General features: G+C 37.6%; 1 protein-coding gene across 10 annotated transcripts in view; it reads right to left on the bottom strand.

The window, feature by feature from the left end:
- cadps2 (Ca++-dependent secretion activator 2) overlaps window positions 1-23,355 on the bottom strand; it is a 101,522-nt gene that overhangs the window by 67,406 nt on the left and 10,761 nt on the right. For all 10 annotated transcript variants that reach the window (XM_056740335.1, XM_056740342.1, XM_056740336.1 and 7 more), the window contains exon 2: window positions 14,858-14,971. In XM_056740335.1, the coding sequence (XP_056596313.1) occupies window positions 14,858-14,971 (114 nt within the window). The remainder of the gene's footprint in view (window positions 1-14,857; window positions 14,972-23,355) is intronic.

Raw genomic sequence — 23,355 nt, forward strand, 5'->3', positions numbered from 1 at the left:
TCCACACTCTTTCATCACAAAAGAATCCAAAATATTATTAAAAGACATGATGTTTTGGTGTTATTTTTCTACAAACAACCTCTACATGAATGTACCTGCTGAATAAACAGGCATGACATGTTTGTATTTTTAAGCAAGACATCTCTTTAATAAATTGGTTTAAAAATTCTGGATTCTGTTGAGCTTCTCACAGTGCATTATGGGAATGGCTTCTCTTTGAAAAAGCACAGAACTGACCTGGGTCAACAAGTGGTTCTATCCATTCTGTGATAGAGATAAATCACAAACTGTATTTCCCAAGGAACGTATTAAAGCAAAGCACCAAAATTTTATTAAATCCTCAAAACCACAGAAACAACATCTCAGTTTTAGGAAAGTTGCTGATGCTTGTGAGAAAGCAAAATGCCCCTCTGAGAGAGTGACGGATCTACACACAAAAAAAACACTTCACCACTTTTCACTTAATTCTTTTTTTAGTGACCGTATCTGGGGAAACCGAAGTTGGTGAGGCGCGTCGGAAGCAGCAGATGGAGACGAATCGCACCTCCTAACTGCGAGTAATGGAGCAGAACAAAGACACTTCAGCTGCCTCGTCTCAAGGAGGCGGGGGAATAAATCTGTCGAAAGCATCGTGTTCTGAAGTCGAGAGAGATCGGAGCACAACGGGAAGGGAAATTCTCATATGGGGAAATTCCACACACAGCATTTATACCCGCAGGGATTAAGGATTTTTGTAATCTGAGAGTCGATTGTTTTAAAACAGGTTTTTTAAAATAACAGATCAAATGACATAAGAGCCTGGACTGTGTATAGAAAATACCATCACACCTTAGTTGACACAAATCCTTATAAACATGATCAACACCTTGTTAAAAAGGAATATTCAGTCATGTCTTACTCATGTCTCACATCTTTTAAGATTTATGCTTTTTGAAAGACATATGAGTATATACTTAATATGGATGGAATACAACTTCTTTTAAAATTGTCACGTTGGTTTTAAACAATATGAGGCAATTATGTTACTTGTAACTCCTTTAAAAAGAAAAAAGCTAAAAACAAAGACACTGCGGTGTTTCTTAGTATGTGGGTAAATCAAGGAGTGACTTGCTTTTCCATAAAGAAAATTGTTTCTTTCCACTTTTTTCATGCTTCAAAAAATACAAAAAACACACCGGTGAGGTGAGAGACATGGCACGCAACGACCTGTTCATTCCAGTTCCACTTAAAAACCGGCACTCTCTATACTGGACATGCGCAGCATATTGCGACTTCTCACAAGCCAACCGTTCTCATTATAATCAGAGAACCTTCTGCCCTGGAAGCATCTGATGCAACTTTAGTTGACCAACATCTGCCTTGTAAAACAGTATGTACAGTACAAATAAGCATACAATGTTTCGGACGTCTGCTCTACAAATTTATAATGATGGCATGGCATCTCACATCATGATGCATCCCAAGTCGTTTATTACATAACTACTTTACTAACTAATAAATACAAATTACATCATTACATGACACGAAAGAAGAAAGATGACCAATCAGAAATGAGTATTCCTTAGTGTACTGTAATGATGCATGATGTGATTCATGATAATATGATTAGTGACCACATCAAATTCTCATTACTGTAATAAGAACATGTTAATTGCATAACTGTGATACAGTAATAATAATCTGACAATCCTACAGTCTATAGAGGGATTTGTCGGACGCATGCACCTGACCCCAAATTTATGGTCTGTGTTTGTTGATAGGTATGGCTAGAGACTAATTGTATAACTATTCATATTTTATATTAATATTTTACTGTATAATAATTGTATTATTAAATAAACAATTTGTTAAACTTGATTGAATATAACTTTTTTTAAATAGACAATGTGTTGACTGGGGCATGTATCTGTCGCATTTAAGTTTAGCCAAGATACAGATCTTCGAATGGCGACTCTAGCTAGCAAGTTAATTATGCCTAGCCAATGTGATTTACTAGTTATTTCTTTTGCTTGTTTTCAGAAAAAATCTACAGGGACTCTTTGCGCATGCCCAGTAACATTTGTTAGTGTTTGTAGAAAGGTTCAATAAAAGGAAGGAGGCGGGAACCGGCAAACATTTAAATAAAGTTTTAATAAAATAAACAAACAAAAACACGGAAGTTAAATGGCGGCAGCCACCGCACGATCGACTGCCGAACAAAAGAACATAGATACAAACGTAAAACATGTTCAGGCCTGGTCCTTTCTCGTCGAAGGTCCGGTCGCACATTCTCTTATGCTCCCGATCTCCTCTGTGATACGAGATCGGTGAACGCACAGCTGGCGGTTATTAACACTCACTCCCCAGCCTCAAATCACGGTCTCGCCCCGCCTACTCCACTACAGTGTTTTTTCTTTAAAATCATCTATATATAAAAAAAATTAGAATAAAAATATGGTCACACTAGACTTTTAATTCCATTTACATCTATTTATATGCATACAAATGCAGCAGACTGGAAATGCAAGCATATGCAGAAAAAAAATGCATTTTGATACGTTCCAATGGTCAAGTTTGGTGACCTCTGACCTGCGAATTTGTATCACGCAAGCCCAATAGGAGATAGATACACCACAGTGTAACCTTTTCAATTGGAGGAAATGCTAATAATAACATCACACAATACAGCTTTAAATATTTAAAAACAACAGTGAGTAGACTTACAAATTTTCCATTGCCATGAAAAGGATATCATAAAAGATTGTTTTCTATCGTACCCTGGTTTGATTTGATTTGTTGGGTGATATTTGTCCCGGACAACTTCCAGACAGTTTTCCGAGCTTTGAAAGCTTTCAAAGACATGACTGAAAGCACCAGCGAGGATGCCCATTACATTTCCTATAAACATTCACTGTTTACCAGAGAAAGCAAATGCTAAATTCACATTAACTGACAATCAAAACCTGAAATGGACCTTGAGCACTTAGTTCCCCTTTAAAAGCTAGACAGCAAAAAAGTTATGATATGTAACTCACTTTCATTCCCCACCCCCCCTCGCACCCATCCGTCCAAACTGCATTGCCACCGATGATTTATTGATCATGAGCGCTGAAGTTCTCCAGCGGCACGGATTTATAACTCGGGTATCTAATAAAAATGCATCTACAGACTGTTGCTGCCGAAACACGCTCGTACAATGCTGTCTAATGCCTCCATTTTACGGTGGTGCAAATGTCAAACATTATAACTAATGAATCGGCCACCAAGGGATTTCCTCCTACCCTGCTGCTTAACTTAATTGGTGGTTTAAAATCTCATTCAATTATTTATAACCGACGGTGTGCTGAGCTGCTCTCTGTCTGCATTGGAGAGATTAATAAGATACAGAGACATTTGCAGCCGTGTGTAATTAAAGCCGATACAAGGAATTAATCTCGGCAGAAGAATGGAAAACATTGTAAAACAGACTGTAGATTTAAATCGCGCAGGTTTGGGAATCACTGCCTTCATGACATAAAGTTAATATGAAGTTATACGAGCGTATTTGATTTTGTTTGGTGTGGCGTGTTTACGATAAACAAGAAGTGCGATTATGAGCATGTGGGAGGGAGGCAGCTGGAAGATGATTAACTAGTAAATTTACAATCACGCTGTTTTAAAGCCTAGTGACTGACCGGGATCATGCTTCAAAGGGTGGGCAGCCACTTTATTCATGCTTTTTAGTTCATAAGACAGCATGGTATGTGAAGAAGGCAATCCCTAGAAGCATTGCAAGAACGATTTTGTGTTCTATTGAGTCAGATGTTGGATATTTTGAAAGTTTGAAGTTCTGACTTTCTGAGTTGAATGTAACACAGCATAGGTTTATCCAAGCTGGATGACGAAGTGCAAGAAATATAAACACACACATGTATTTCATGCGTTACACAAAAGCATCAATTTGTGTTTATTTTTTTTAAAAACCTCTCATGTTATTTAAGGAGAAATATGTTAAAATCGAGTGAGGCCCAAGTAGTGGCCTATGTAGGGTATTTTAGAATGCTTCCCTATTTACGGACGGATCAACAGGCATTCCACTTTATACAAGTGGTTCTCAAACTTGGGGCTCCAAGATGGAATCATGGGGCCACAGATTTTGTGGTCTTTAATGATATATAAACATTTATCATCAATTTTATGCAATCAAACAGAAAGTAAGAAGACCAACCGAAAAAAATGTATGTTCCTGCATTGAATAGGTGAATGTTTTTGCTTTAATTACAATTCCAAGTTTAAGAGTAAACGATTTTATGTAGGGGGGTGGACTCTACACAAAGGGGTCTTACAACTAAAAAGTGTGAGAACCACTGCACTCCACACTCCACACTCCACCAGTACTAGTTTCAACAAGTATATCTCTCTAACAGAAACTATGAATAAGAAACTAACCCCTCTCACCGACATTAAAGTTTCACCAAATAGGTTTGTGAAGAAAAATTGCATTCACTGATATACCTGAGCCGTCAACGGCCAGTAAAGTTAAAGATTGTTTATAGTATAAAAGCTGACTCACAATCTCTGGTTAAAAAATGTCAGTGCGACAGACCGTACCATTCACTTCCTCATGAATAAAACATACCTTGTTTTTCATGGGGCTGAGTGAAACATTAAAAACTCCTCTCTCTCTCTCTCTCTCTCTCTCTCTTTCCTCACTAATCTGTTCACTAGAATCTAAACAGCATTACTCGAGTCGTATCTGTAGGATCGGGGTAGAGAGGAGAAAAATACTTTCCTCATCCTGCTTTCAGTGCACAAATTGATGACCTTTTGTTTGATTTCTATCCATACGCATTTCCCTGAAACAATTTTACTTGAATATGAATATGGAGTAGTTTCACCCGCAACTCCATTCATGTCTCTAACGTGAATGTTCCTTTTCACAAATTGACTTGAGCCTTTTTCTTATCAGGTTTCCTGTGAACAGCAGTTCTGCACTCAGTCTTCCTCCCAGCAGCCCTTACCTCACATCTGAATGGAAATCTGTGCTGCTTATCCAGCTCCAACGACAACCGGTTCCTATGCTTTCCTTGAACTCTGATAGGGGAAACACTTAGGACTGAATCCTAACAAGCGACTAGAAATGTGTAGGTACATGTTGAACATAAAATTGAGACTGGAGCAATCGACACAATCAATCACAAATAACAGCCAAAGAAAACAAAGCGTTGACAGATTTTTTCAGTTCTGAAGGCCGCCAAACAATGAATACAAACCTTTCATTTTCAAGACTTTCGTGATTGTACCACATTTCGCTGTTATGATTTTTCTTGGGTGACTTTGTTGAGGAAAGTGTCTGTTTATTACACATACAGATGCAGAAAAAATTAAGAGACCATTTTAAAATTCAAAACTATGCGTTTAGGTAAAGTGATCATTTCGTTCCATTCTGTGAACTACTAACAATATATCTTCCAAAGTTCAAATAAAAAAGTTAATTTTGCTTTTATTTTCACTTGTAAGCAATACAACAGTAATATTGTTCAAGTATTTATTAAAAATTTCACAAATATTTTTGTGATAAACTTAAATTTTATCACAATTTTAGTGTGTCTTGTCATGCTGTCAGTCTTTCACATTGCTGTTGGTTGACTTTATGTCACTCCTGAGGTTTGATTTTGTTGAAATTCAACAGACACTGGACTGGAATGGACACGATGCATCTAGAAATGCTGGTTAAATTAAAATTTAGAAAGGTCTCTTGATTTGTTCCACAGCTGTATGTCAGTTTGAACAAAGTCTAAACATCCAGTGCAAGTATCCTTTAAAACTCAGCCATGGCAATGGAAAGGGACCTAATGACAAACTGTTAGGCGACCAGTGTGCCAAACACAGAACCAATGCAGATAGTTTCGAGAATGGAAAAAGAAAAACAAAAGGACCAAATGTGAACGACTGAGCAGTAATAATAATCCATAGAGGATCATGACACAGTGCAACCCAGTGAGTTGGAATGCATGATGGGAGGAACTCAGGTATAGGTTTACTTTTAGTATATAAATGGACCTCCATTTAAAATACAGTGAACTTTGTGACACTGAATGAAAAGAAGCTGAACAAGGAACAAGGAAACTGTATGTGGCACAAGTCAGAGAAACTCTGTAAAGTTGTATTAGCCATTCACAAAGAGAGTTTTTGAAGGAAAGCAGACCAGGAGAAGGAGGGGAAATAACTGGAAACAAACTTTACTTACAGCTCTGACACCCTTCAAAGTCGTCGCCTGCAGCTGCTCTGTTTGCAATGCTGTCAAACAATAATCCGATTGAGAACCTCTGGGTGGTAAACACCAGAGTTAAAATCAGTGTTTGAGAGAAAGTGGTAAAGCAATGGGGACAAGGGAACCAAAATATATCAGATCATGACAACCTCAGGCTGACCGTGTTTAAAATTATTCTGGTCTGGCTAAAGGGCAATAAGCTTACAACAAAACCAAACACGTCAGGACCTGAACTATTGTGTTTGGGTTTATTCTGCTTGTTTAAGAATGCCTCCATTTCCCTAGACACTCAGATTTAAAAGTCAGACGCTGAGGGGCTACTTCAAACAATCTGAGACTTAAACACGACTACAGAACCAAATCATTACATCAATCCCGTTGTGAAAGTGCTGATATTTGGAATACTGTCACAGCACTGGGACGCGTCACTGTTTGTAAAGTTCTGCTTTTATGTGTCTGTGTTTATAGTTTCTTATGTTTTCTCCCAAAAACAAAAAACTCAGATCTACCTATATGTCAATGTATGCATTTATTTGTTTGGTTAATACTAGAGAGGCACTGATACTAAATTGCTCCACCGATATGATAACCAATTTTAGCCGATACCAATTTTGAAGATTAAAAATAAAATTTCTTAATTTTGTAATGTTCTTAATTCATATAACAACTATACAATTTCTATATACAGAGCACAAATTTACTGCATTTTAATTGACAGGACATATCTGCCATGATAATCGGCAGTTTGTAAACTATCACCCTATAGCCGATAGTGTTAAAGATTGATCGAGATCGATGTCGATTATTTACCGATCTGGTCGATTAAATTATGTACAGTCAGACAGTCATTATTGCAATACATCAGGATCACAATTACCCCGTCTGGTTTACTTTGCAATAATGACCATCGCACTACACTGCTCATCACTTATATAATATCCGTATTAAAAGTACTGTATAACTACGATTACAATCATTTTATGACACAACATATTTTTGACCAGACAGAGACAAATCTCTTTACCCCTTGTGGTGTGGTCTATAGGTTGGTGGGCAGTGTTTTAAAGGGATACATCACCCGTAAAAGAATTCTGTCATTACTCACCTAGAGTTGTTCCAAATCTGTATAACTTTATTTGTTCTGATGAACACAGAGAAAGATATTTGGAAGAATGCTTGTAACCAGACAGATTTTGCCCCCCACTGACTACAAAAGTAGTAAAGAATACAATGTTAGTCAAGAGTGACCCAGAACTGTTTGCTGTTCTAAATTCTTATGTTCAACAGAACAAAAAAATTATAAAGGACTTTTCCTACTATGGGAACCAATAGGGTGGTGATAAGCATTCTTTCAAATATCTTTCTCTGTGTTCATCAGAACAAACAAATGTATACAAATTTGGAACAACTCTAGGTGAGTAACTGATGACAGAATTTTTCTTTTTTAATTGAAGTTTCCCTTTGATAACAATAAAAAAGCTCTGCCACATCACACGATCGACCATCTATAAAGTGGAGTTTATTTCTTCATAACTTACAGCTAGACGACACTGCAGCCGTCATTACAGCCAAAAGCCTGACTTCATTACCTAATCAAGACACTGTAAAGCTCTCAGCCTCTCAACGCTAATTTCCCAGCCCGTCTGCCCTTGTCGAGCACGTGTGAAATCATTTTCCTAAACAGGCTGAGAATATAAGCGATGTGACCTGCAGGGAAGCCTAATACAGTTCTCACCGGGTATGATTGGCTATTTTTCCTGCAACAAAAGAATGGAGGTCAGAACATTTTATTACGGTTAGTGGCAGTGGGTTTGAAATTGGACAGGTTAGGCTGGCTGAGTCGAAATCCAGCGATGAAAGACCTGGAAGGCATTAAAGCCTCAGATAAATACAGGCAGGGTAAACGGCAGGGACTGTTCTTCTTAAAAAAGAGATTTACAGGTGAAATGAAAAGGTTTAAATTAGTTTCAACCAAATCTTTTTCAAGACCACAGCGATTTCAAGTTTTAAATGAATGTAAATTCCACATCTAATTTAAATTTATATAACTGCTTCAGGACTGAAATGAGTGAATTAAGCAATAGCCCAAATAATACAGTCGTCTTAACTTAAACAAAACCTTACAACCGATTGAACTGAAAGTTAAAGGTCAAATATTGAGTTACAGACCCCAAGATAGAGTTCATTCTCCCTCTTATGACCCTGACTGTGGCTTTTTCCCTTAAATGCTTTTCAAGTGTGTATTCTCCAGACTTACACCATGCGAACAGGCGCGGCGCGACACGACAAAAGACATTAGAAACGCATTAGAACCCATTATAATTAAAAAAATTGTCCATCGCGACAAATCCATTAAGAACGAGCAGGTTGTCATGTCGCGTCGTGCCATGACAACCAATAGGAGTAATGCAGTGGAGCTCACGTCATCCGTCTCTCGCCAGTTACTGCAGACTTTGTTTATAAATGTTACTAGAGCAAACAAAGCTAGGAACGCCACTGGCGGTCTGAACGCACCTTTAAAAAGATATATAGCTGTCAACCATGTAAGCTATTGGGAGGAAAATAAACTTAAAATGTAAAACACCCTTCCTATGCCAGAATGCAACATTTACAAGTAATTGCAAGAATTCAGTGTTTTTTTATCAAGTTTTAAGGCACAGATACCTACCACCCCAAGACCCCACCACGAAGTGTCTGTGATGTTGTGTTCCTTCCAGGCCGGGACTTTTTTCTATTGGAATCTATGAGATGCTTCAATAGAATTTCAATACAAGTGTATGATATTTTGACTTTTTGAAAGGGCAAAGGCAAAATCTCATTACCATTTCAATCCTCTACCTAATATCTCGCCTTCCACTTTGTTTCAGTAACCATGATCTTTGTCCAGTAGCCCAACATCACTCCAACCTCAATCATGGTTCTTATATTTGATCAGGGAAGGCTGATGTCGTAACTTATCAAAACACCTCCATGGCAACATATTGACGATACACAGGATGAAAAGCCGATGTAGTCAATAAATGTAAATGGCGATGAAAGGGAAAAACATGGCAGCTCTTCTTTTCGCACACAATAGCTCTATTATTATAACTGACGATGATTTGACAGGTCCTCAGAGAGCAATAATAGGAAGAGTGTTTTGAATCGCTGCCTTGAAGATCTTAGTGTCTGTACAGAAAAGCTTATCTTGCAAATAGCGAGTGCCGAACAGCTTTTTATCTGGCCTTATCTGGCACCAACAATAAGCAACATCTGCAAATTCAGGCATTCGGGCTGTTTTTAGGGAGACAGGCTACTGGGAAATAATAAACAGGCTACAAGAAATGTGGTGGCAGCTTATATATAATAATAAATAAATAAGAAAGAAGCATAATTTTCCATAAATTCAAGCCTTGGGCCTACATTTTATAACTGAAGAAGTTTAATTGAATTACAAATATTGCAAATAAGATTTTCACGAATTCCAAAAAGTTGAAAACTTGAAAATGATTCTTAAAGGGATAGTTCACCCAAATATGTAAATTCTGTCATCATTAACTCACCTTCGAGTTGTTCCAAATGTGTATACATTTCTTTGTATTGATGAACGCAGAGAAAGATATTTGGAAGAATGCTTATAACCAAACAGATCTTGACCCCTATTGACTGCCATAGTCGGAAAATTACAATGGTAGTCAAAAGTGCCCCAGAACTGTTTGCTGTCTTACATTCTTCACAGTGTCTTCTTTTGTGTTCGACAAGTAATTTTTCCTACTATGGGAGTCAATGGGGGTCAAGATCTGTTTGGTTATAAGCATTCTTCCAAATATCTTTCTCTGTGTTCATCAGAACAAAGAATTTTATACAGATTTGGAACAAACCGAAGGTAAGTTAATGGTGACAGAATTTTTATTGTTGGGTGAACTATCCCTTTAATGTTAATGTTGAATCCATATTTTACTGTAAATAAAACAGCAAGTGGATCAAAACTAATCAACGTTATAGCAACGTAGACAAAACATAATGTTTACATCAGTGGAAAGTCGTTAAATGTGATCAAATATATTTAGATAAAAGAGGGACTCTCCCTATAAGGTTCCCTACTACTTACATACCTTAATAAAAGCACAATTGCCAAATAATCACAAAAGTATAACATCTGCAATATTCCAACTTTACTTTTACTTTGTCAAAGCAAAAGCAAATAAATTTGATTTTACATCGCCGTCAAAGATGCTGACCTCTCTGGCCTCTAGTTCCCCTGGTTTTATCTATGCAAGAGCTCCACAGTCTCTCCCACGTCCAGCGGATCCACTAAAAATATCTCTGTGGAGGAGAGGACATCTGCAGGGACTAATCCTCCATCTTTAATTCAAAGCACATTCTGTCATAATCAATGAGAGCTGTGGTGGCAGGCAGCTCTTGTTTGACTGACACATTAATGAGAGTTATGACTTCACTGTGTAGATGACAGCTACTTTTTTTAAATCACGAGCGTCCTTTCATCATATTTGGCGGGTGGAGACAATGGCATGCCTTAAGTGTTTACTTGAATTTCTCATAAACAGTTTAGAGATCACAAAACGTGACCCCCGTATCACTGTGACTTGTGCAACTCTCAATAATATAATCAGAAACTTTGTGCTTTTGAGAAAATAATGCACAGACTCTCCCAGTTTAAAATCCCAGTTCAAACAAAAGGTCTCATGTAACCATGTCAATCACACTGAACATGGCAAATCTGACTGAAATTTTAGTCAATATTGAAGTAAACACTAGATGTGATTGCTTAATGCAGTTGGGACTTACTGTGCTTTTGTTCACTGGGTGGCAGGAATGACATCATCACTGCATATCTGATTTGCTACAGGGCAAACAAATTGTCTTATATTGCATCTGAGAACAGAGGCTGTGTTAACTGAAAATGCATATCATTAACCAAATGAACAAAGTTTAGTAATCCCAAATGCAACATTCAGACCTAAGCAAGTCTCATTTTAAATACCGTTATGAAGTACATCGTTTTGAAAAACAGCTCAAAGCATAAGAACACCAATGTTTTCAAATTAAACTGTCGGATGATGATAATTTGGTGCAACCTCTTTGCTCACGTATTTACTTCCCATCATCTGAATTACAATAAAACAATTACACTAAATTCTCTGTAAAAGAGGCACAGACACATCTGTTTGAAAATGCTGTCCGTGTGAAAATGTTGGTGTTCAGTATACATTCTGTATCTTCTGAGCCACCAGTCGGAATGAGTATAAAAATGTAGCTGGTGTAGCTAATCTCTCTGTCCCTAAACTCTCAGATGCAACAGGTTGCTTAGTAACCTGGTCTGTCCTCATAAAAATGTGCTGTAATCTCTCTGTGGATGTATTAGACGTTTTGAGATGACCCGCGGTCCGACTCGGCAATAGGCAGAGGTTAAGCTAATTGTCAGAACCAGTGCAGCATTCTGTTGCCTCAGTAAAGTTCACAAAGGCCTCTGGAGATCTGAGTTAAAGAAAAACGAAATAGCTAAATTTCACTTCCGAGCACCTATAATAACTATAAACACACTGAACAATAAAAAATAAATCTAAGTTAAACTCGCATATGTGGAAAATATTCCACACAAACCAATAAGCAAGACTGCATGGGTGAATTAAAGTTCAGGTGAGGGATTTTTCATGAGATCACAATGGAAGATTGGCCAAGTATATTAAACCCTTTCCCTTAAGAACACCTTTAATAAGTTTTAATACTGCTAAAACTGGATATTCTGAGTGAGAGTGGCGCTTAAATGATGTGAAATGTTAAGATATCACAGCTGTAAGGAAGGCTTCTGGAGGCTCACCTGTGTCGTAACTCTAACCCATCCTGTTCATGTTATAATGCATATGAACTCTGCTCAATACGGTTTAAAATGATAAAGGTCAGCTGTTAGGAAGTGTATCTGTACAACATAAAAAGGTTGGTATTTTTCAATGAGTTCTTTGATTACTTTCAAAACAGTCAATAAAGTCTTTGCACATAATAAACTCTTGATCACTGTTGAAAGCATGAAATAAAAGTTCAAGCACAGAAACGGTGATATATATGGTATGGTGTTAACGAATAGACTTTAACAACTAGACACAGGCAAGCCACCATAAGCGAGCAAACTAAGGTTGGGCGATGTTTCGCTACCAAATTTGAATCGGACGATGCCTACAGTGAAACATTGCGTTTAAACAATTATATCAGGGCTCCAGACTGCAACCAAATCACATTTCACGACCAGTTTTCAAGACAGCGTAAGCATTTTTACAAGTACTCGCACATGTGCAACCTGCAAATTCCAGTTGTTGTTTCATGTGGAAAGACGAGTAGATCGTGAGCCCACCAAGTGTGGGCTGTTTGTGTGATTAGTCAACTGCGGCACTGATGTTTCCCCGATGCCATTGCGCACAGTTCAGATCGTCATTGACAAGTTTAAACACACACAAAACGTCAGCACATTACTAGGATACACTGTTTCCTTACATTTTCTACGTACGTCTCCTTCTCCCGCGCACAAGCATTGCGCAGCTTCCAAATCATACTTAACCGCAGATAAGCGCGAACGGGTGAGCTCGTAGCTGAAAGCCATCGGCGATGGACGATGTCGTCCTTTATTGGCCCAACCCTAGTGCAAACAGCATTAAGAACTAAATTAACAATATTTAATTAGATTAAAATTATATTTAACAATATGATTTAACCACCGAATCCACCTATAAGCAACTATTGGCACATTTTAAAGCATAGATGACGTATAGTACAGGTAAAAAAATTGGAACAATTTACTCATTCTTTATTTCGATTTTATCTACATTAAAAAAGTAAACTCGCCAAAAATATGAAGGACAACTGTATCTGTGGTTTTTATGTTGTGACTACAACCATTTAAAATTCGACAATCCCTTGAGTAAGCCTGCTCCTATAGTCTCGTACCATAAAGCATCTCTTGTGTAAGCTCTTTGAAAAAAGATATGCATACACACACACACACACACACACACACATAAAAGTATTGATTTTATATGGCAGAACTGCAGTTGACAAAGCACTATTGTAATCAGTTTGCATAACTACGTTTCATAAGCAGAAAAAATACGTTTCTCGCTGTGTGAAATTTAAGTGACCACCATTGGCAAACCATTGTTAATTCATTTTAAATAAGTCTATAATTTATTAAACCGCATACATACTGGATGTCCAAATAAGGAGGAAGAAAATTTATCAATAAGCAAGCAGTGCAGACGGTTGCTTTGGACACGAGAAGCAGCACAAGAGACAAACAGTTTATGAAGATACATTAAGTAATCGACTAGCCAGAAAATTAATTGGTCACTATAAAACTGTCCTTTTAAGCAGATTTTGCCATATAATTGTACTTTTGTCTTCCAAGGAAAAAAATCAACAGCATATGGAACAAATTGAAATTTTGCAAAAAACCAAAGAATATTTTTTTTAATACATTATTCTTTCAACAATTTCTCACTGCACAAACCCAAGGCTTATATGCTACAGTCTGTTCACAAACCCAAAACAAAAGCTTTGATGATGACTTACCCGAATGTTTTAGAATGATAATCGAAACCCCTGCAGCTGGACGCATGTCACTAGTGGCGTAACGCATGCTAAAAAAATGTAAAAAAAAATCTGAAACGTTGCTTTGATATGTGCAAGCAAGTTAGCCAGTGAATGACAATTTGGAACTTTGATCAGAAGTCACTTCAAAGAGTTGCGTTCCATCCAGTCTAATTAAAAGACCCAAGAGTCAACTGATGTGATATGATGATCCTATTAGAATATGATAGGCATATCCAGAATAAAAAAGAAAATAATTTACCAGACAGAGAGAGAGAAAGTGATGCCAGACAGACAGACACAAACACTAAAAAGAAAGTTGTGATCAATAAAAGGAAAACAGGTGCCATACTGATTTGAAAGAGTTTTTGATGTCACATTAATGTAGTCTAAACCATTGGAACATCTGTTTTTCCTCTTCATTGGTAATTCTGCATGTCTTATCGTACCGTTATAAAAACATGAAAGACATGACCAAAGATTTGATAAAAGTGGGTGTGTGGAAGAAAAACCTACAGCACGGGCCAGAAGAGCCCACACAGATCAGAGGCATTTGTGACATAATTCAATATGCTAAACGGTGGCAAAATGCCCTTGATATGTGTCTTTCTTTTGCCTCGTTTATTATAAAAATGTATTCCTGAGTTGGTTTGAGAATTCAAGTGTCTGAATAGTTAAAAGCCGAGCAGCTATATGCAAAAACGTCAGATGTTGGTTCCAGCTTTTTATTTTCTAAACTGAAAACACTATTCACAGGTTGTCACAAGATCAAAAAGTGAACATGCTAAAGGGTTTATTTACATGAGAAGGTTCTGCTTACTCTTCAAAACTGTAAATGAATGAATGATTGGGCCTGAAGCCTGTGCATATTAACATGAGACCTGGCTACAGATCTATGTTATAAATCACATGAATACAATAATTCAATTAAATGATGAAATGCAAAAGGTCAGTTCAGATATGGACCTCTGCTTTCATTAACATTTCAGCCACATCGTAGTAGGTGCACAAAGTCTATTTGAAGATGTGGAGATCAGAGAGTCTTACCTCATAATAACTGCGCACAGCGTTGCAGAAAGCCTCGTCTGCCACGATCTGAGTCTCTCCCTTCAGGAAAGCCTGGAAACGCTCTTTCACCACCTGCAACTGCTGCTTGTTCAGCTGGGAAAAGAAGAAAAGATGTAGAATCAATCGCTGACGGTATATAAGTGGTATCATTTGAACAAACCCAAATGTCTGGCCAGCTAATTTAGGTGTGCTGTCCTGTTTATTCAGTGTGTTTTCTCAGCACTTAAAGTGGCGAACTAGTTAGTTTATTCAGGTACTCTCAGACGGCATGTCTACATTCGATTCACCGAATGCCTGACACATTTTGCAAACAAAAATGGGGTGGCTAAAACTGCCTGTTTCCTTCTAATTGGCCGGTTTTTGGTGTTTTTCCAGAAGTTATGGCAGTCCTCTAGGAAATGATTTTGTGCTCAAAAGGTAATGGGTTCTCTTCAAACTGCTGCTCGGTCTTGACTGTGTTTAACTGGAGGTTAGAAATGACCGTAGAAGAAGGCTGATCACAGTAATGCAAATACATCTTAAAATTTGTTTTTATAGACGGTTTCAGCTGTAACAACATAAACAAACGTCATAGTTCAAATTTACCTTCCAGTAGACTTCCGCAATGAAACAATAACTGTTTATTAGTTTTAATGTGATTTAATGCAATTAAAACACAATAAAATATTAATATATATATAATATTAAATAAATTATGATATTATAAGGGTATATACTGGAATCATGGAGCTTAATTTAGTACTTAGTAAGACCTTTTTTAAGACTCTTTTTCATACATTTTAAGACCTCGTTGCCACTTCAAGTTTTAACAGGTTGCATTGGCGACACTTTAACTTATATTTACTATTACTGATAGTAAGATAGCACAACTAAACAGACTTTGTTTGTGATAACTCCTTAATTCAGAAGGGTGGGAACGAAACACAAGAGAATTAATTGAGCGATTAAACCAATGAAAGGTTTATTCGAAAGAGAAACTAGCTTTGTGGGTAGCACTTAGCTTGTGGGACCGGACAGTGTTGATCCCGAGGCAATGCTAATCACAGACACAGAGCAGTATGCCTCACGGTTATTCCCAGAGACGGCCCTCAGCCATGGTATCAACTGCTTATCCTCCAACCATTTGCACGAAAACGTGCATTTCCCCATGAGTCATCTATGTTGTTTAACAGCTGGGTGTAAAATGGACTCCCACTATTCGCCTACGTAATTAATAAATTCAAGCAAACTTTAGCATATGACCTCTCTGGACATATATGACAAGATGATACACAATTTAAGAGGAAAATTGCATTTAAGACTTTTAATACTTTTTAAAGTTGCCTTTAGTAAATAAAGTTGCATGATGTACGATGATTTATGATGATTTATGATCGTACCAGTGTTCGTGAATCTTCTGTCCGGTTCGCAATACGGGAGTTTCCATGAGAGATAACAAAACTGGAGACTAAATGGCAGGTTTGGAAATGACCCAGTACCCAAAATAATATCAAAACACTTCAAAACATCCTCCATTAGCGCTATTTGGATCTTTTTATGTTCTTATTTGTTTCGTGTTATATCATCTGCCTTCTTATCTGTGTTTATTTTACGCTACTGATGTACAGTGAAGATTGTCACCGGTGCACTGTTGCAGGCCACGATTCAAAATATCAGACTCATCCGTCCAGCTGAGCAGTGCCGAATCACAACTCGCATAAAGATTTACCTCTGCACATCACCTGCAGTAGCAATTACAAACCGAGTTCACGACAAAGAGGCCAATCCTGCGTAGTGCCTCTTTAAGGGCCTTAATTTTCATTAAATTGATATTGATTTATCAAATTTAAAAATGAATAAAGACCCCACGGAGACCCTGAATATAACCAAACATAGACTGGAAGTTAACTTCATGCAATGCGCGTGCATCCAATGAAACGGTCTATAGTGCTGCGGCCTTGTAGATCATTCCAGTCTCACTTGATGATTTTCTCTCTTGTCCACCTTGTGCTTCCTTCTAGTTATATTACTGTGTACATGTTTTTTACACTGATGCGTATGAAATGGCTATTTTGTAAAAATATTTTTTTAAGATCTTTAATGTGGTTCCAAGGTTGTTGCGTAATTACCTAAATTCATTTTAAAAGAAAAAAACTTTTTAAAAAAGATATTTAAAAAATGGCTTTCTTCTCATAAAAAACATTAGTATTGCCCTTTGTTGTGTTTCTGTTTGGTGTATTTCCAATCAATTTACCCACAGGGGGTGGAAGTGGGGGGGGGTTCAACTGCTTTGGCAATCACAGCTATTACCTGCTTTTCTCATATTCACACTTGTGACTCATCAAAAACTGACAACCAGAATAACCATTACAAAAACAGGCTTCGGCGGAGACCTTGTTTTGAGCTTTGAATTCTAAAACATAAGGAGCTGCCGGGCAGCGAAACACAGGAGCGTGTCACACATCAAAACGTCATTCACGCCGTCCTCCTCTCATATAAACAATCAACACAAACACACAGGCATTATGTGGGCTATGTGTGTCTCCTGCATATGAACGTAAGAATAGAGCACGGTGTAGCGGACGATGTGTGACCAATGAATGAATGCATAATGAATTCAAGATTCGTCTGGAAAAAAGCCATGCAATATGCAATATGAGGTTAAGTTGCACAGCTCCATACATTCATTCTTGGAAGGACACATGTGAATCCCGAGGTGTGTGAATCCCAAAGCATGAAAGACACATTAAAGTTCAAGATCCCCTGGTAGAAAATGCAATATATTGGAATGCAAAGATGCTGTTGAGCATGCTTTACAACTTTCATGCTTTACAACGTATGAAAGTTGTAAAGCCATTAGCAACCTTTGTTGCATTCTTCAAAATCCAACAAATGCAAGGAGAGCCTGAACGCAAACGTAATACATTGAGTGTGTCAGACTGCTGGTTGCCTGGAGGTAACAAGTAGCAGCCGGAACGTAGAATGAGGCATGAATCTGCTCAATATCAAAAGAATTTGGCTTAAATTTATATCCAACCACAAATCAAATTCTAAATAAAAACATATTCTGTGCAGATTAGAGACTCGTGCTCGGGATATATTGGAGCTATATCCAAAGGCAGTCATAGGTGAAACAGAGCACTCGTTTCTGCCACAGCATGCCATCATCTCTCGTCATCTCGCTTATTCACTTTCTCGTGACTCACTATTGCAATCAATTCGGCCTTGTCACTTCATGAGCATTCAGCAGGAATCTGTCATCTTCAGTTCACTTTGCTGATTGCTTTAGTTTCCTACTGACTTGGAAACTCTGTCTTTCTTAGTAACCGCAGTGTTTGTGAAAGAATGTAGCCATCTTCAGAGCCACCCTTCAGACCGGCATAAAGAGAGATGGCAAGAAAACACTGTTTAGAAGAAAACCTAAGTCTGATTTACTTTGGTTTGTTGAATGGTGAGAAAGCAGTTTTCAGAATTCAAGTCCACACCAGCGAACTGCATTCAGATCTACCTAATAACAGAGATGTGGGTATGTTATAAATGATCTGGACGCCGGTATTGTTCGCCACAATTTCAGGAAAATTATACTTCTTATGTTCATCTATGCAGGAAATTGCCTTGTGCAAATGCATTCACAGTACCAGATCGGGACGTGTTTAGTTTATTTAGCAGAATCAGAGAGATTAAAACATGCATGGATGAAGTGCCAGTTTTAATTTCCACTTTACTAACTACATTAGTAAACAGATGCTTTTTGCACTCACAGTGCCACGGATAAGCACCAGATAATGCAAGATGGGGGAAAAGCCTTCAGGGGCAGGGGGAGTGGAGATAACGTTCTGACAAAGCAAAGTTTCAAAACAGCCTGGAACATCTCGCATGGTGGGAGGAGTCATTCAAATGAGAAAGATGGAAATCTTAAAGTTATTTGGCCAGTGGCTCTAAAAACATTCCAGAAATAAATATTGAACAAAATCAACTCAATGGGTTTATGTGGTGAGAAGGCATATCAGCTTTACAATTTATATTTACTATAATGGAACTCCCCTTGCTTCTAAGGAGGCACGATGGGGCAAACCACATCTCTATACATACAACTGCACACTTATTGCAGATTTGAAATTGCTTGTGTGGTTTAAACAAGTTTGCTATTAGTATCATTCTTAAAAAAGTATTTCCCTTTGTTTCTCCTTTCTAACATTTTTCCTTAATGGTGCGTTTGCCACTCCCTGTGCATGACAACCCCTTCAGATCGTCATGGCAACATCAGCTTCCAAGGACCAACCGGGCTGCAGCTGCAGCAGGTATTGAACTATATTTTATAATACAGTCTTAGTGGCAATAAGCTAAAACACTGACAAATGCTAGCTGTCTCTATTAAATACAAAAATACTCTAAACAGGTTCATTCAACCAGAACACTGTATTTCAAGAGTTTTTGCATAATGTGCTAATTAAACTAGAAATGCATACTTCAGTATTAGTTTATTCTTAATATTGCAATAAAATTAGAGCAGATGGAACAATCAGAACGGTTATGTGCGCACAAAATTAAGCTTTGATGGCTTGCCTTGTAAACATGCAAAATGATTGACAGGCAGGAATTTCTCAGATTGCTATGATTGGATAAACAAAGAATAACACCATGGCCTGTGGCCACACTTTTGTCTGCAGTTTACAGAATCGTGACTCCTGTGTGTTCACAGAGACGAGAGTGACATTTCAGAAAATCTATTTCAGTGGAATTTGTCAGGTGATGGGGACCTTTTCTGCTTGCCATTCCAAATGAAACTATACTTAAAGACCTTTAATGAACAAGGTCAGCTGTCACAAAACAGGTGTCACCTGGCACTCCAAGGTCTTCACAAAACACACACTCCTCCCGGAAATCAAACATGCACATTAACTGTACAGTACCACTCCTTATACAAACATGCCTCTTAAAACCCTTTAACATAAAATTAGACTTAAGACTATTAGAAACAAATATCTGCATATTATGCATAGAACAGATTTAATTTTTTTAATATCTCTTGATATTAGAGTAATTCAAATGTGGGGTAAATTTGAACTTTGTTACCAAATAAAAGAAAATGAATCCACAAAATCAAAAGTAAGCAACTACTTCATTCACTCTCAAACGCCATCAATTAACTCGGCTTTTCCTAACAAAAACACTCCAAACACCACAGCAAGGTGTGACTGAGAGAGAAACAAAACAGGGCAATAACAGTAAGTGTGGAGAGTGTGTGTGTATGTGTATAACCATGATTCCCACAGGCACTATTGGGAGCTAATGGAGAAGAAACGCTTCAGACATTTATCACAGAACAGCATCCAGTGCTAACAACCCTGATGGCTTCTTCTACCTCCACCACCACGAGCCTTTGTTGAAGCCCATTAGTGAAAATGCAATACCATTGAACAGCCCCTCAAAAGTAGGGATGAGTCACGAATTTCGAATATTCGAATGGTTTATTTAATTATAGAATTTCGAAGTGTGTGCGATCTTAAAAAACTTGCAGCGTTTTCACGTGTAAAGCGTTCATGTAACGAAAGGGTGGCGCTGCCAATAACGACGCACCTAAAACCTAAAGGCTGTCAATCAAGAGACAGTAGAAGAAAACATTTTCCCACAAGAATTGGTAAGGAAGTTACGCACACTGTAGACCCGCGTGACATAACAGAAACGGTAAATTGAGACTGTGTCAAAAATGTGTTCTGTGTGGGGGTCCTTTAATAAAATTAATGAGAATAAAGTGCAGTGCAAACTCTGCAATGTAAAACTTATCATGGATCAACAACTTTGATGCACAGTCATTTGAGGGCGAAGCACCCAGCAGGTCCATCCACAGGTCAGCAATCAGTTGCTAGTTTATGGTCAGACAAACCAATTTGGATGCCAGACAGGCGGAGCAAATAACGGCTCTAACTAGCAAGATGATCGCTAAGGATATGCTTCCGATCGGCTTTGTCGAAGGAGAGGGTTTTAAAAATCTAAGGGAGTTTGTACAGCCCGAGTTTACTGTTCTCCAAGACAAACGATCACTGCCAGACTGCAGAAACTTTTTCATGACAATAGAAACTGAAGCCTTTTGAGCTATTAATTCATGAAATCCTTCCGAACTGTTAATAAATCCCGTCATTCGGTTAATATGTTTTAACGCGTGTTAAGTCTGGTCTAAAATTTTTATGGCCTTTATATTTTTTCCTGATCAATCACACTGTTTTTTAGTTGGTATAAATTGTGCATGCTCATATTTTACAAGGAAATGTCCTAGCATTATGAGCGGTTGATTCTGATCGACGTACTGTTAATAAGTGCCGTCATTCAGTTGTTAATATATAAATGTTTCAGCACGTTATTTGAATGTATTGCTTGATGTAAGATTGCCTATTCCATAATACATAAAGCAGTGTGCAGTCATACGGATTTAAAGCATAAATGTTCTCTCTCTCTCTCCGTTTGTGTATGTGTAATACAGTGAATTTATCCATGTGGGGGAGGGGTGCGAATTTCGAATAATTTTCGAATAGTTCTCATCGATCTTCGAATATTATTTTTGCTTTAAATGCCCATCCCTACTCAAAAGACAAGCGTGCCTGAACACACAGGTCTGTGATGTTTGCATGACCTCAATATTTGAGGACAAAACCTCATATTCTGTGAGTCTGAACTTTCATTTTCAAAGTGAAAGCCGTCATGGCCCAATTTTGTCTGTGACCTGAGGCCAGGAGGGAAATTCTGGGACTTGCTGCTTATTTCTTATTCAGCTACTTCCTGGCATTGTATAATCAAAGTCCTGATTTGAAGCCTGTTGGAGATTACAGAAATATAGAAGGACAGCAGTGAATGTTGAAGTCAGTTTGAGAAAGACTGCTTAGAATATTTCAAAGCAAACATAAAACATTTGCAACGTATTTTTTACTCTGTAACGTGACATTTTACGGTTTCAGTTAAAACCAATGAAATTAAAAGGGGTGATTCACCGGAAAAGCGTGTTTTTCTTTGTCTTTGGTATGTTATAAGTTGCCACTGCATGTATTAGACATGTAAAATTGCAAAAATGTAAGTGTCGGAATAAAAGGGGTATTTTACCTAGAAGCGAATACTCACCCAGACCTGCCTGAAACGCCTCGTGTAACCACACCCCGGCGAATCTACATCAGTTCGTAACACGATTTGACCGCCCAAATGTATATGTAATGATTTTTCATCCACCATCTTTTCTAGTTAACATACTTATCATATTTTACGAGGTGTAAATCGTACAAAAACGTATGATTATTTCGAAAAAAGAAATACTGATGGCCCTCTAGCTCCACCAATAAACCTTACATCACTAGCATGAAAGCAAATCATATTAAAACAAACGTACCGATAAGATCGTACAAATTCATTTGAATTAATCGCGGTGTACTATACGTTTTCGTTTCCTAATACACAACGAACATTTGTTTATCAAAACTATAATTATTTGTTTATATTGTGGTAAAGTGTAATAAATTAAAACTGCAAGACATTAACAAAATACATCAACTATAATAATTTTAGAAAAGCGCCCTCATCTCGACTACTTTAACAATAACCAACAACCTTTAAAGCCTATGTCAGCAAAAGGAAATAATGCTTTAGATAATACAAATAAAAAACAGAAATAGTGTCCAAGGAAAAAAGGATTCAATTTGACTGCGAAGATTAAATTAAAGACATTTAGGAAGAAAAGGAAATAACAAAGATAAAGAAGCAGACTTTCACACAAAGCAAGTGACAAGCTAAATGATATTACAGAGGAATAACAAAAGAAACTAAAGGAAAACATCCCCTATGGCTGTTCTCTCTGAGATGAGACAGTCTCTAAGTAGTGGCACAATTAGGCTGCAGTTGATGGAGACACTACAATGAAAAAGAACAACACTCGAGGCCAGTAATAAGAACCAGATACAAATAATAGAAACCCACACAAACGCCTGACTGAAAATAACTAACATAAGTAGTTGGGGGAATAACAGGAAATACAAACTAAACCTTTTAATAAGGGTAAATATTTGATATCGAAACATTCTATCAAACTCTCATTTCAATCAATCTGAAATAAGCATCTGTACACTGTACACTGACAACATGTATGTAATGACTCTTATTGTTTTAGTTTATGTATTTATTTTTATATTTTAAAAGTCAACTGGTAATACAATAACAGAAACGCAATACTAAAGTGTAACAAATGCTGCCTTTTAAAATGAATTAAAACTTGCAGATTTTTTATGTTTGCTTCAAGAAAACGCATTTGGACAATTATCTGCGTCATCTGTCATGACGTCATCAGCAGGGACACGGACATTTTGTGTCCTGCACATGCGCATTGCACTACCGAAGATGGACAGAGTAGGAATGTGAAGTGGTGAAATGTGGATTAAAGGAGTAATGTGTATCCCAGTACCTCTGTTTAAACGTGAAATCTTGTTACATCCGATCATTTTTCCGAAGACCGATCGCCT

This window comes from Triplophysa dalaica, chromosome 24 (assembly GCF_015846415.1).
Source record: "Triplophysa dalaica isolate WHDGS20190420 chromosome 24, ASM1584641v1, whole genome shotgun sequence".
In the NCBI taxonomy this organism is placed as follows: Eukaryota; Metazoa; Chordata; class Actinopteri; order Cypriniformes; family Nemacheilidae; genus Triplophysa; species Triplophysa dalaica.